At 43.4% G+C, this 14,428-nt stretch overlaps 1 protein-coding gene across 3 annotated transcripts in view; it reads left to right on the top strand.

Annotated features, from left to right (window-relative positions):
- Nucleotides 1–14,428, top strand: part of DLC1 (DLC1 Rho GTPase activating protein) — a 235,961-nt gene that overhangs the window by 196,153 nt on the left and 25,380 nt on the right. The window contains exon 1 of one of the 3 annotated variants that reach the window (XM_075149160.1): nucleotides 2,362–2,452. The exons of the other annotated variants lie outside the window; for them this stretch is intronic. Coding sequence (XP_075005261.1) covers nucleotides 2,440–2,452 — 13 coding nt within the window. The 5' untranslated portion in view covers nucleotides 2,362–2,439. Of the gene's footprint in view, nucleotides 1–2,361; nucleotides 2,453–14,428 lie in introns of those variants that run through there. 3 annotated transcript variants of the gene reach the window in all.

Raw genomic sequence — 14,428 nt, 5'->3', positions numbered from 1 at the left:
TCACTGGTTCTGACATTGCTGAGGGAATCCACAAAGACTAAATGAGGATGGACATTCCTCCCTTTACTGTGGGAGCTGATTAGCTTTGGAAGCAGAACAGGAGAGCTGAAGAAAAGCACAAACATAGTGTTTTATCATCATCATCATCATTCATTTGCTATTTTACAAATTGGTAGAGGTGAGAATGACAACCTTTGGTTTAACTACTGAGAGCTTCCCATCTTCTGTGTCTGGGCCACATTTGTTGTGTATTCACTGGTCTCGTCACTCGCCCCTTTCAGAATCCTCACACAAAACTCTCTGACTTCAAATCCTTGTTTTGCATCTATTGCACAACCCTCTTGCTTCAGATTTTACTTCACTGCCGCACACACCTCCTCCTCCCATTCTCAGCTTTTTTCAGTTCCCTTTCACACTGCGGAGTCCTCCAAACCCTTCCCATTTTTTTCTGCAGAGTAAAAGCCCATTCTCTCCTTCTTCAAAAGCTTCCTGTGGGTCCTATACAAAAGCTTCCTATGCAGAGATGCAGGCTTGGTCCAGGAAGCAGCCCAGGCAGTCCGTGTTTACAAGAACAAACCCCTGCTTTTTACTGAGGGTATTAGCTTGACACACGGTGGTCTTCTGGTTCCAGCATTATCATTGTGATGGAAACGCCTTCGTACTGGCATGCTTTCCTACATGTTCTGGATATTTTTTCTGGGTTTTTTTCCCCTTCCTTTTGAGGACGCTTATTGGAGAAACAATTTCTCTCTTTTCTAGAATTCAGACTCGGAAACTCACACACAATGTGCAACCAGCATTTTCCATCTCGTCATGACTATTCTGTCACTTCCTAGTCTATCAAGTGCATAAAAGTATAGACGATACAGACAGAAAGCCAATTAGATTGGGATTACCTTGTCTGTTCAACAGCTGGGGCATAGCATATGTCTGTCTTCCCTTTTTAGAGTTAAGAATTCATATTCTATGGGCCTGACCTACCTTGTAAACATATATCCTGGTGCCTTACAAGAAGCATTCAAAAATGCAGGTAAATGTGGCTATGCCAAAAAGAGCTGGAGCGAGTTTAGATACGAAGAGGTAATTGATTAAGTGGGTAATATATGTAAAGTCAAGCTTGAAGATATAGTGCAGTTCCATCCTCTTCTGGGCTATTAAAGTAAATTAATGACCTGGAGCCATGTAGGGGTTTCCAGAAACAACACTGTAATAGCCAACTGGCCACAGTTTGCAGCCTATAGAAGGGGGAGATGTTTATTCTTCAGCAAATTGCCTGCTCAGGCACCACACTATATATACTCTATATCTGACAGATCATAGTGCAGAAACGACAACTGAATCTTAGAATAACACCAGTGAGTATAAAATACGATGTTGGCTTGGAAGAAAATGAACCAATCATAATCTTTGATGGGACCCAGACATTTTCAAAATTTCACAGTACTCTTTTCCATGCTGATAGTTTGGCAGCTGCTCAAAAGTAGATATTTTAAGCCATTTTAAAGCCCTGAATGTGAGCATCAACCAAGAAATAAGCATTTGAACAATCTTCACAAAATGTACAGGGGAGTAAACGGTGTAGGGAGTGACTCCCAGGCACAGAGCTATGAAGCCAGGCTTTGCTTCCCTATCTGCAAGCCATGCCTATGGCTGCGCTGTGGTCCTCATAGGAAAAACACTTGTTGGTTTCCATCCAGGTCCAGACTGAGACTTTGGTGGTGTGCAGGCATTTTCAACCTTTCACAGCACTCTTTGACACACTTCTCGGGGACGGAGGAGGCACCAGCATCCCCTGGACACCCTGCACAGCTTGCTGCAGGCTGAAGGCTCAGCACCCCCTGTACCTAGGGCTGCTCAGGCCTTCCCAACCTCACCAATTTTTAACACCAAGGAGCCACGCTGCCTTCTCTATTAGCACTCTTCTGTACATTTCCTGGAAAAAGTATTTAGAGCTTTACTGACGGCTTTGTATAAACATCACTGTCACCTAAAAGGCCACCGCAATAGCTGATAGCCATTAAAAAGGAGTAAAGGGGATATAAGCCATTCGATCGTCTTCGATCGCATTACCTTTGGTTTGCGAAGTTCCCCTTGACCCCCCATGCGTGCAACGAAGAGGTGGAGGGGGGTGGGGGAGAGAGGGGGGATGTGTGTATCTGTCGCTTTCTGCCTGTATTTATGGGTCGTGACCAGGTGAGCGCTTGCGCGGGCTGCGCCTGCTTGCGCGCCAGTGTCCTCCCCTGCGCGGCGGGGAGCGCGGAGCGGGCCGGGCGGCGGGGCGGGCCCTGGCGGCGGGGGCGGGGGCGCCCGAAGGGGCCGGGCGGCCGGGCTGCTCCTCCGCGCCGGGTGTCAGTTGCGAGCCGCCGCCGCGCAGGCAGGCGGGCGGGCGGGCAGGGAGGCAGGCAGCCCCCGCGGAGGCACCGCGGTAGGCGGGAGACCATGATCCTCACACGTAAGCTCGGCCTCTGCCCGATGGGGAAGGTGGCGGCGGCTGTAGGGGCGCAGGCTCCGCGCATCGCGGCCAGCGTTGCCGGGAGGTGCTTCGGGGGCAGCGCGGTGGGGTTTGGGGGGACGGGGGTCCCTCTTTTGTAATCCCGCAGCTGGCAGGAGCGCGCGCGGGCTTCCCGCGGGGGCGGCGGCTGCGCCGTCCCGCGGTGCGGTGCGCGGTGCGGTGCGGTGCGGTGCGTCCCCAGCGCGGGTCTTCGCCCCGCCGGCCCGTCCGTGTTTGTGGGGCTGAAAAGCGCTCGTCGGGGCGGGAGCAGCCCCAGGTGAGACGGGAGCGCCGCGGGAGCCCGGGGTGACTTCTGTCGCTGTGAAGCGGCTCTGGTGGGGAGGCGCGGGCTGAAAGGGTTAACATCCGCAGGACTTAAGGCAGGGAGCCGCGGAGGAGCCGCGGGCGCGGAGCGGCGCGCAGGATGCGGCCTCCCTCTGTGCAGGGCACCGTGGCCATCTCTTCTCTCTCTTTTCTGGTGTTTCGGGTTTTTTTTTCTTTTTCTTTTTTTTTTTTTTTCCGGGAGTCCTTGCGAGACGGGAAACGTCGAGTTTCTTTTGAAGTTCTTCGTAATTAGCCCGATGGCCTCCAGGAGCCCGGTGGCTCCCCCCGTGCGGCGGTGGCCGGCCCTGATGTCACCGCCGGAGGCTTTGATCCCGGCAGAGGAGCAGCACCTCCTGCCAGTCGGGATCACCCCCCTCCGCCCCCTTCTCCAGGCAGGCAGAAGACCCGTGCTGTTTTCCAGTCGGGCAGTTCTGCGTTCCCTGTCACCCTCCCCTTCTTTGCAAACAACCACCGATGACTTACTTCCACCATAACTGTGAAGTTGTTGAGCGATGTGTTGCCATTAGCCTAATGAGCTCTATTGGCAGTCAAGGGTACTTACTATTGGTACAACAATCTTGGGGTTTTTTTCTTTTTTTTTATTCCCCTGTTCTCTTTGGGAAAATTGAAGAAATAACTACATTTAAACAAGGTATTTAACTAGGTCAGAAGGTTCTGCCTGATGTGTCATAGTACTTAACACATGTGAATTGAAAGACAGGAATGTAATTTTATCTTACCCATCAATTATAGATGCTTTTATTTTTTTACAAGTGTAAGTGTGATCTGTTTGAATTGCCCTGCCCTGATCAAGAAATTCCCACCAGCAAATCAGTAACAATGCTCTGAGTCAGGTTATGTTTTAAGGCTGTTTGTAGTGAACTTAACGAAGATAATAGACAAGCAGATTTGATACGAGCCTCTGAGTATGAATCTATCAACAGTTCAGTGCTAGACTGATTCAGCATCCATCTGGCAACCAGGCTGTTGCTGGCTGACAGCACACACAGTTGGGATTAGGCGCGTCTGTTGATTCCACAGCTGTAGCCTGCTATCTTTTCTTCCAGGTATCCTTACTGATGTCCTGTAGGCGTCCTGATCTGCATCTCCAGTAGAAGTAACAAAAAAGAGAAAGGCTGAGGTGGCCAGGAAGTGGGATCAATGTCTCTCTAGCAAATGGGTTTGGGTTACTACTTCAGTTTGGCTGTGGGATCCTGATTAGGGCTGAGATTCTTTCATTACAGAATATAGTATATGCAAAAAAAGATGTAGATACTGTTTTGAGAAGTTTCCTTTCATCTACAAGTTCATAGAAATCAAAGCATTTGGAGCTACCTTTTGTAACCTCTAGGACTTCCTGATCTCTTTATCTTCTTTTAAAATAACTTGGTTTGTTAATTGATTTTTTTTTATCAAAAGGAAGTGCAGATACATTGTTTTAAACACCATGGAGCTATTGTTAAATTTCATTTCTAAGTGGTAGTTAAAAGCAAGAATATATCTTGTCGTGTTTTTATTTGGGTTTTAAATCTCGGTTGTATATTCAGTCTCGGATTTTTAATTCCTGTGTCAGGGTCTTCCCAGCCAGTTCTGCAGCTGCCCTTGCTGGGCCAGAGAGAAAGACTGCTGTTAGTCATGGAACCTCACAAGTACCCTGTGTATTTTGCCTCTGGTCGGGACAGGAAAAAGGTACTGCAGTTGCACTCAAATGTTTATATTAGGATTTCTAGAAGAAGGAGATGAGAGGTGACTTCGTTTTACTTTTCTGGTTCTTCTAATTCATTACATTTTAGGCAGTGGTTTGTTTGAGGCATGTGAATTTATGAGTTCTGCAAATATTTAGAGATGCAGTTTGCATGATAAAGTTTTTTCTGGTCAGAATACCACAGTATGTTATGTTTGGGCTTCTTTAGAGATTCAGACTTCTCTTCCAATTCCCCTCTGATTGGAGTTGTGCTATTGGCTTCAGCATAAACACAACTGCACCCTTGGCTGGTTAAAAGGAGGTGGAGGAAGAGAACTCATGTGCTTAACAGGATGGTCCTGTCCTGTAAACAAGCGCGTTTCATGCTTAACTATCCTTCCTAGCAACAGGAAGAAGGAAATGAGGCTATGCAAAAGGACCCTGACACGTTTCAGACAATGCCAGACCCACCCTAGCATTCATACAGTATAGCCAGAAGACTTGGGGAAATAAAAATAACTTCAGATGTTTCCCCTTCCTTCCTGTGCATATTATAGAAATACAGCAATCAAATGATCTGCAGTTCACAGAAAACTTGCTCGTTTGGTCTCCACTAAGTAAAGAAATGATGCCCCTATATAATTTACATATCTTCATTGGGTAGTATATTGTTCTGCTTACAGTCTGATCCTTGGTGTTTCAGGGCAAATGAATTACAAAACATTATATCCTCTCTAGTGAGGTAGCGAGTGTAGATATCTGGTAATTTTGGTAATTTCAGCAGTTCCAGGCATATTTCTTGCTTCTACGTATGCTATCAGTAATTCTGACTGGTACAGGGTATCAAGATTGTCTTGCGAGGTTTTTTATTTCCAAACTTTTTTCCAAGTGTTTTCTTTTTTCCTTTTTATTTTCTCTTCTATTTTTCCCCCTTCTCCTGTTGTAAGGAAGAAACAGTGTCTGTCTTCCACCAGTGATGAGCAAGTCTCATGAAGGGGGCACAGGACTGGGCTGCAGTTGGAGCTCTCTGGTTCTTTTCACTGGACACTTACTCTGCCATACTTGCTGACACCGAGTACTGCCCTATCCCGCACAGCATACCTTTGAAATCAGTAGGTCTGTTAGTACACTGTACCATTGACATAACTGCTAGAAGTAAAATAAAGTCAAGAATGACTTAACCAGCTAGCTTTAATTCACTGAGTTTCATTATCTGAAAGTTACAGGTGATACAACACACCTTTCTGAAGTACTTTGGTGCCTTTAGAAGAGCATGCTAAGCATTGTTATCTGTTAGGATGAATATTCTTTCAAATACCGACAAGCATTTGTTTCCCTTGAGGAGGACTGTGCTAGATGAGACTGGCTCAGGAAAAATATCTGGTCTGTCTTCTAATGAAGACACAATATGATGGCCCACTTATGGTGGCGACATTTTTTTAAAGCCCAAAATGGTGCAGAATTCCTTAGACTTGGTTTTAAATATATTTATTTTATATTTATCTAAAACTGTCCATTCAAATGCTCATCTCAGTCTGTGCAAAGAACGCTTCCTGAGGAGATGCATGAAAGACATTTGCTGAAGCCAGAGATGGACACAGTTTGACCTTCCCCAACGTATTCTTGTCATTCGCTCAAGATTCAGCACTAAGAAAAATACACCCCTCTGCATTCTTGTGTTTTGGGGATGGTCTTTCTGTGACCCTGTGGACCCACAGAACTGGATGCTTTGCTGGCCACCCTTCCCTCTGCTCTCTGCATGTGTCTCTGGTAACAGATTTCCTGTGCATTATAAGACACAAGAAACTTCCCAGTGTAAAGCTTCGTGATCTGTTTTAACTTCCCTTCTCTTTCCATATGTAGTCTCTCTGCTTTCTTCTGCAGTGCTGTGTTGGCTTTGCAGTGCTACCATGGCTCTGCTGTATCTAGACCAGTCTCTTATCCCCAAAGTAGAAGTTGCAAGGTGACCATTAGATCAGGATCTGAGAAAAGCATTTTCAAATGCTCAGTATCACAGAATACTGTAACTGTCTGTAATACCTGGAAATAGAAAGTTCATAGTAATACTTGCTTTGGGAAAATCCAGGTTTGCGTCTCTAATTCTGATTTAGGGAAAGAGGCATTCAGCTGGGACACTACCAGCTTTATGCTGGGCTGCTTCACTGCCACAGGTGTTTCTGACCTTTTGTCCAGTGTTGTATCGTCCACACAGGGTGCAGTTTGGCGACCGGGTCATCAGTGAGGTAAGCACTAAATGGTTATGATGCAAAGGTAGTCCTTCTTCCATACAGTTCTTCCTATGTGTGCGGATGGTTTTGAGGCTTAACAAGTTAGAAGTAACTGTATAAAATCTACTTTCCTCTCTATGAACCATTGAGACACTTCAGATCAGCCCTTATACCGTTACTGTTTCCTAGATCTGAACAGGTAACCCAGACTTTGGGAATTTTTAGGGGAAGTATCTGTCACGCTGGACCTACTCACTTTTGCCTCCCTCCGGAGCTCAATGAGCCTTTGGTTTGAGCTTTGCATACAGTGTGCAAGTTTACTAGCTTGCAGGCAGGGTGCGATGGAAGAACATTAGTGCTGGGCTTTGGAGTACAACGGTTAATGTTTGTCCTTCAGTATGTTCTCAAAGGTCATTCTAACCAAGTCATTTCTGAGAGAAGGTTAAAGTCATCTTCTTTCTCCCAGTCTTTGGAGGAGGATTAGTTTCTCACTCTGGAATCTGTCAACATGACCTCCTTCGGAGGGTTTGACTAACTGCTTTCTCTGCCCCGAATAATCCTCCTCCAAGACCACCCTGTGTTAATCAGGCCAGATGAATAACCCACGTGCCCAATTATTTCTTAAGGTTTTAAGTCACTTGACATCTTGTTCCTCTTCATCTGTGAACCTTCTTAAAAACGAAGGGGAGAAGACCATCTTTAATCTATAAAAAGAATCGTTCTTTGGCAAGAAAACTGCCATATGAAGCTTTAGTTTTCTGTTTAAACAAAGTTAGCTTTTGACTTTATATTGCATTGTTTTCTAAATTTCTTAATCCTCCTGTATATGCTCAAAATGCAAAAACAATTTAGGAATAAATTATGATTTACAGCGTAAACCAGGAGTTGTGATGGTTCTTTTGTGTCCTAGAACATGCTTTCCCAAAGTCTTCAACACGTTAGGAAGCAATGCAGCTAACTTTGGGCACTTAGAAGCATACTTAATAGTGTGAAAATAAGCAGTAATTGCAATCTCTTACAGTGTATAGGGAAATTGCTTGGCAGGGACATGGGGAGTATCCTTCATCCCTGTATTAAATCCTGAAACGGTGCTGCTTTGATGCTTTTCTGAGCATAACAGTTGCTCCAGGTCCTCTTGACAGAGGGGAGGACCTCTTGCCAGCCAGGGGATGCTCTGGGGCTGGTGGTTGTGTCCTCTCTGCCCTGCTGCCATCAGGCACTGTCCTTCCTTGTGCTCTGATGAAAACCTGGGCTGTTACCCGTGCTTGGGATGGGGCTTACAGCACAACTGGACTGAGGGAAAGCAAAAGTTTATTTTTGAATAGTTTTTTGGGTAGAAATAATGAGGAGAACTGTGAAACTGATCACCTTTATTCCTGAAAAAGAGTATTGTTGGGTTTTAGAGACCTACGGATCCATGCTGGGAACTGCTTGATTCCTCTGAAATTCAATGGAGGCTCCCATTGATTTCAGCAAGTGTTGGCTCAATCGCTAAACGTTTTAAACATTTTCATCAATGCTGTTTCTCTTGTTAAGTTTTGAGCTGAAAAACTTTTGAAGGGATTTCGATATGCTGAAGACTATGAAAAGGAGATTCAAGTTAATTAGATTTTGGTTCACAAAAGCGGTATTGTGTTTCCTGTGCTAGCCAAGAGGATTGGTGAGCAATTAAAGCGGCTATATTATATAACCTGGTACAGTTAGTAGGGAGGGAAATTACGTACAGCCAACATACACCTATGCGGATGTTTTGGAAACCTTTTTTTTTTTTTTAATTTAACTTTCATCATTAAGGGGATAAACAAACTTAAAACCCCATCAGTAGAAGTAAGCCATTTGCTCTTTCCAAAAGCTCTGCTGAAAAAAAATGTTCAAGCTTCCTGATTTTTTTCAGAGAAAATATCAATATATGATCTTAAACATCTGTTTCCTTACTTCTTCTTCATCTGTTCCCACACAAATTCCAAACATACTCTGTTTCTTCTCCCAGTGTCCTGTGGTTTATACATAACATCAGCAGCATAGTTACTGTTTTGCTGCAAGGCTCCATAACTTGAAAAAGCCATTCCCATGTTTAACCCAAAGCCAGCAGGAACACAAGGCGAGTGTTTCTTCGGTCATCATCGCATAGCTGAGAAATGTTTGAGTAACATTCCGCACCCATCACCTCTTTCTAGGGTTTTTACGACTAGAATCAATACATATAAGCATGTCATATATGGTTTCTTGTGGGTTTTTTCCCCAGAAAGTTTTTGGTAAGAAATATTTTCTTAAAACTGTGCGTGCATCCATATCTGCTTGAATTGACTGTTGAGGCATGCAGCGTTAAGTGGAGATCGCAACATGTATCGTTTGACTGTGGAAGGTAGATTGAAGCACAGTGAAATACAGGAGCACGTCAAGGTAGGCAGCTGCTATTGCAAATATAAGTTGTGCTTTGAAGATGAAAGGAGAAAAGGGACCTTCTCGGGAAGATGGTTAGCTTTCACTTCAAAACCAGCAAGCTCGTCATCAGTTCAAAAGCCACGCCTGTTATTCTCTTGGACTCACTGGTTCATCCAGAAATGAATCCTTCATGGGCTGAATGTGTCAGACTAATATTTTAGGATAGTGGTATAAGATTGGATTGTTCTCTTAGAATAAGAAGAGATTCCAACCATGTTAGAAATTTGGCAAGAGCTTTTAATGGGATTTTCAGAATTTTCTAGCTTTTAGTGGTTGAGTGTTTATTAACAAACTTAGCAAGTTTCAGTGTTTGTTTTAAGGGCATTATCCTTACAAAATGCTGTTCTTTATCAATTACATTTTTGCTTTCTTTGTCCTTGCTACGTGCTGCTTTCTTGAAAGGTGTGGAGCACTAAGCTAATGATACTGCCTAAGTAATATTTAACTCTACAGGTTTGAGAAAAAACAGACTTATGAAAAGGAATTTAATTATTTTCGCGCTACAGTTGCATATCTTCAAAGTGAAAACCATCGGAGGCCATGGACACATAGCAGGCTAACTCTTAGGAAGTCATACTGTCCCAACTTTAAAGAGCTGCAGGCATATGACATTACACAGAACTGATTTATCATTTTCAGTGCCTGGCCTGCTCATTTGTAGACAGCTGCCATAGCGCAGTTTTTTTCCCGGTTTGTCTCAGATTTCACATCCGTGTTCATGTATCTATAGACGGAGTGGTTGGAATAGTGTAATCAAATCTAGTGTTGAGACCACAATTCACATGTCAGGGATGTAATTCAAGCACTTGGAAAAATGATTGCTTGTATTTGGGCAGTGGAATTCTATCCAGAGAGGAATATTTCTCATATATACCACAGCTGGCCTTAAAAAATATGATCGTGAATGATCTCAAGCTTCTTAATAGCTCAGGACAGTGTTTTGAAGTTGAACACAAATTTTGCAAAGCACCAGAAATTTCAGAGGGACACAATATGTAGGGACAGGTAATTTCTGATACAGACAGAAAAAAGAAGGTGAGCTTCTGAGCATGCAAGCCCTTCTTTTCTGAAAAAAATCCAATAGTGAATTTCAACTAGAATGACCTGGTCAAAAATAAAGACCAAAAAGAACCCCAAACAAACCAGTTGTTAGGTATGGCATTGGAGTGAAGCTTCAGCAATGAAGCCCATTTTTGCTGAAATTTGATTTTAACAGCGTTGATTTGACCAGTCTCGGTACAGATTTTTTACAATCTACTCTCTTAACAGAGCCAAAAGGTGAGATGAGTGGAACTGATGTGTGGAGGTGCTAATATGGCTATAAAGGTGTCTGAGCTGAGGGAAGAGGAAACCATCTGCTTGGAAGAACTGTTCATATGATGTTTAGCACTTAGGTGAGAATGGAGTCAATGCATGACTGTACAAAGATACATCTGCTTTGCACCTTGTCCTGAAGACCCTGAAAGAGCCGGTGCTTAAGTTGCATGTTATTTCATGGAAGCGAAAAGAGAGGAAGAATGAAAGCAAATGATCTTGCTGCTCCTCGCTAGACTGCTATGATTTTTTTTTTTTCTGAAAGGACATTATTGCAGCATCACACTGTGTGGTTTTTATTTTCTATAGGAAGGAAGTGTCATCCAACAAAAGGCTATAGACATCTTAGAGTTCTCCCTTCTGCAATTGCAGTATCAAACAAGGTGTGAATTGAGATATTTTTGCTATGAAGTTTTAAACTTGCAAGCTTGCAGGGCCGGGAACCAAGATTGACCAAAGTTAAACAAAAAGGAAGTTAGAGGTTTCCATTTTCACTTACCAGTTTGGGGAAGAATTGGGTCCTCCTAACCCCCCAGGAAGTGGGTAAATAAGGACTAATGGTTCCCAACCATACACAAAAGGAACTCCTACCCTTGATTCGAGCATGGAGGCCTGCTTTGTGAAACGGACTAACAAATAAAGCTGTTTCCAATAAAAATTTCCTGTTTCCTCTTTAACACATTTGCCTGCTGTTTGCTTACACGACACCAAGAATAAAGACTTCATTGTACTCCTTCTTGGGTTTTTTTTGTTTGGGGTTTTTTTGTTTTGTTTTGTTTTACTTTCTAAGAGGTTTTCTTGTGTATCAGGACATTTAGAAATAATAGCGCGATTTCTTTCTTGCCAGCAGTTCTTTCGTACAAGAACCTCCTGCTGCTGGGGGAGGGCACAGGACGCACATCTGAAAAGCTGCATATACATTTTTTGCCTGGAATGTATACTGAATTGTACTTTATTGTAAAGGTTTTAACCGGCAAGGATGTTTGATTCAGAAGGAAAGTGGCACTGCAGGGATGGAGCGGGGAGGAGGGACTGAGACCAGTCCCTTGCCTGCAGCAACTTGTATCAGCTCAGCTGCCAGGTCTTCGTCGGAAAGATGCTCACAGTGGGAAATTGCTTTGCGTATCGTGACAGATTAATTGGGGCTGAAGTAGGGCTTCCCTAAAATGGGTTGGAAAGCAGCACAGAGTTCCTCTGCAAGCTCCCTCTCCTCCCTGTGGCTCTCAGCTGGCCCCAGCCAAGCAGATGCTGTGCTCGGCAGCGAGTTCGTAGCTCCGGTAATGATCTGTGACCTAGGTCCCCTGGGAGACTGAACGAAGGCTTCTAGGTGCCCTGTCCGTTCTAAAACTTTCTAGAAGTAGTGGAAAAATCTGATTTTAGAAGCTCTGTTCTTCTCTCTTTTGTCCCTCATTATCCTGGTTGCCATTGATCCAGATGACAAAGACTTGCACATATTCCCATGTCCACCTGGATATGAAACCGTGGCAGCTGGCAAACCAAGAGTCCCACGACTGATGCTGCTGAGCTGGAAGAAAAGCTGGTATTCGGAAAGTGTGGAATGAGCTTTCTCCTCTAGCATAGTTTAAATGATTTGGCCAGAACCTCAGGTGTAAGTAATGTATTTTATTCTCAAAGGCAGATTCCAGTTAAGTTATGGTAATGAACTTTTTACCTATGCAAGCGTTCAGCTGTTTAAGTTTGTATCTCTTATGTGAGGAAGCTTGCTCTGCGTACTCGGCTTTCTGTGCAGCCTATTCAGTGCACCCTGGGCTGGATTCTCCCTCCAGCTATATTTTGATCTGCTGGACTTTCACATGCGTACACAGTTTCGTTCAAACTCTGGCTCCTCAGTAACCAGCAGGATTGTGTTGGGGAAGCTGGGTTGGAAATGACCTTTCCGTTCATCTGGTCACAGCGCATCGGTACAGTCTAGGAGCAATCCTGGGGTTGGCCAACTGGAGTTGAACAAAAGGAGCTGCTTTTTTAGGTCCTGCCTCCGCTCTCTGACATAGCCCTGCCCATAGCCCTGCCACATCCCTCTCTGACACACACTTTGTGTGGATGGAGGTGAGACGGAGAGAGCCCTGGCTGCAGGGGACTCGCTGGCTCCTTCTTCAAGACAGCTCTCCAAACCCCTCGTCCTTCCAAGGACCTGCAACAGGAGCCAGAGGCTAGAGCCCTGGCTTTCCCAAAATGGTTGAGATGGAAATGGGGCAAATACTGCTTTTAAACCCTTGGTGCTGTCCTGTACTCAGCCCTCGGCATTTGCCTAGCCTAATTGATGAACAGGTGCACTGGTATTTTATTATTCTCTGCAATTCTTGTGGCCAGCCAGGAATAACTCAGGTGTTTCATTGCCGAGGTAGACTTCTTGGGGGATTCTCAAAGGTATTTTGAAAGCAAATATGCTCTGAAAAATCCCAAAGGCATCTGACACCTGGGTGCCCATAAAATATGACTTCCACACAACTTGCATGTATATTTGCAGAAGATATACACAAAGCTTCTATAGAGAACATTTTAAAAGTCTGATAAATGCATATTCATAATTTTCTAGCTCTAGAAATATTTTACAGGTCATACACCTGGGGTGCTCAGTAAAGGATCTGTGAACAAATATTTAAACACATTTAAGAGCCACTGTAGTAGTAAGGAATCTGACACTTTTTTCAATTGCACTACAAGCATCTACCTGCATTTTTAGGTAAATACCGGTTATCGGGGATCATGTTTTTTTCAGTTTTAAATCAAGTAAAATTCTCATTCAATCCAGACACTCCTGCAGGATGTGACCTATAAGATAGTGCATTTTATTTAAGTGCTCTTAAAAATTAATTGCAGGTTTTTTTACTTTAGTATTTTCATTGCTTCTGAGATAGTAATATCCTGTTGTTTGTTCTTGCATTAGCAGTACAAGTTTTAAATATAGTTTAGATTCTTTTTTTTTCCTTCTTTATTGACTTCCCATGTATTTCCTTAGGATACTGATATTAAAATACTACCTTAAGCAAAACTTTACAATCGCTTGCAATTGGAATTGAAGAATGCTTTTTCTTAATGAGTAGCTAAGTCAATACGTCTGTACGTGCTTGTTCTCATGTGGTTCCATAACCCAAAGGAGAAGCAAACACCAGTTACACAAATGCCTGCTTGTCCTGACTTCAGCGAGAGTGGATTTTTAGCTGTTTATTTATCTGGAATGTTGTGCTTTGGCTCACCTTAACCCCTTGGTTTGGGTACGTATCTTAGCAAAGTACTCTGGCAAAGCACAAGTATTTTAACCCTGTTGCAGCAATTTGGAAAATTAGGGAGGGATTGCCGTCATTTTGGAGACGCTAAAAGGTGCCTGCCGTTTCATCCAATTTTAATTCTGTACCTATATCTCACTGGGAATATTTCATAACGTGCCAAAATCTTGAGATATTTTACTTACGTTATGTTTGGCTCTTCACTGCCCTAAATGGAATAACTTGTATTCTGAGCAATTCTGCGCAATTCTGCAGCAGATAGCTATAGTATCCTCTCCAAGTAGGTGGCAAAATTTTCTACTGAGTTGTACATTGTTCTTTTTTGGTCCATCAAGAACAGTGAATATAATCAAAGCCAGATGAACTTTAAGAGTTTCTGATTGCTCACTATCTGTTCGATCAGTTCTAAGCAGGGCCCTAAATTCCCAGCAGCACTTTCTTGAATTTTTAGAAGAACAAAATTAACCCAGTCCGTTTCCTGAACACTTGGAGAATACCCTAAATACCTGTTATATTTTCCTAGTTTGAGCTAATAAGATAACATATTTTTTATTTCTGCTTGTATTAAGTAGCAAATGAATTTATATATATTTTATTCACAGTCTAATATAGCCCATGTTCAGAACGTTTCCTTTCTTTTGGTGTCATGTGTATGTATGTGAATAATTTTTATTTTGTGGCATGCTGTTTTGGG

Source organism: Calonectris borealis, chromosome 4 (genome assembly GCF_964195595.1).
Source record: "Calonectris borealis chromosome 4, bCalBor7.hap1.2, whole genome shotgun sequence".
Lineage (NCBI taxonomy): Eukaryota > Metazoa > Chordata > Aves > Procellariiformes > Procellariidae > Calonectris > Calonectris borealis.
Note: the sequence above shows the minus strand (reverse complement) of the source record. Positions and strands in the feature narration are given on the sequence as shown.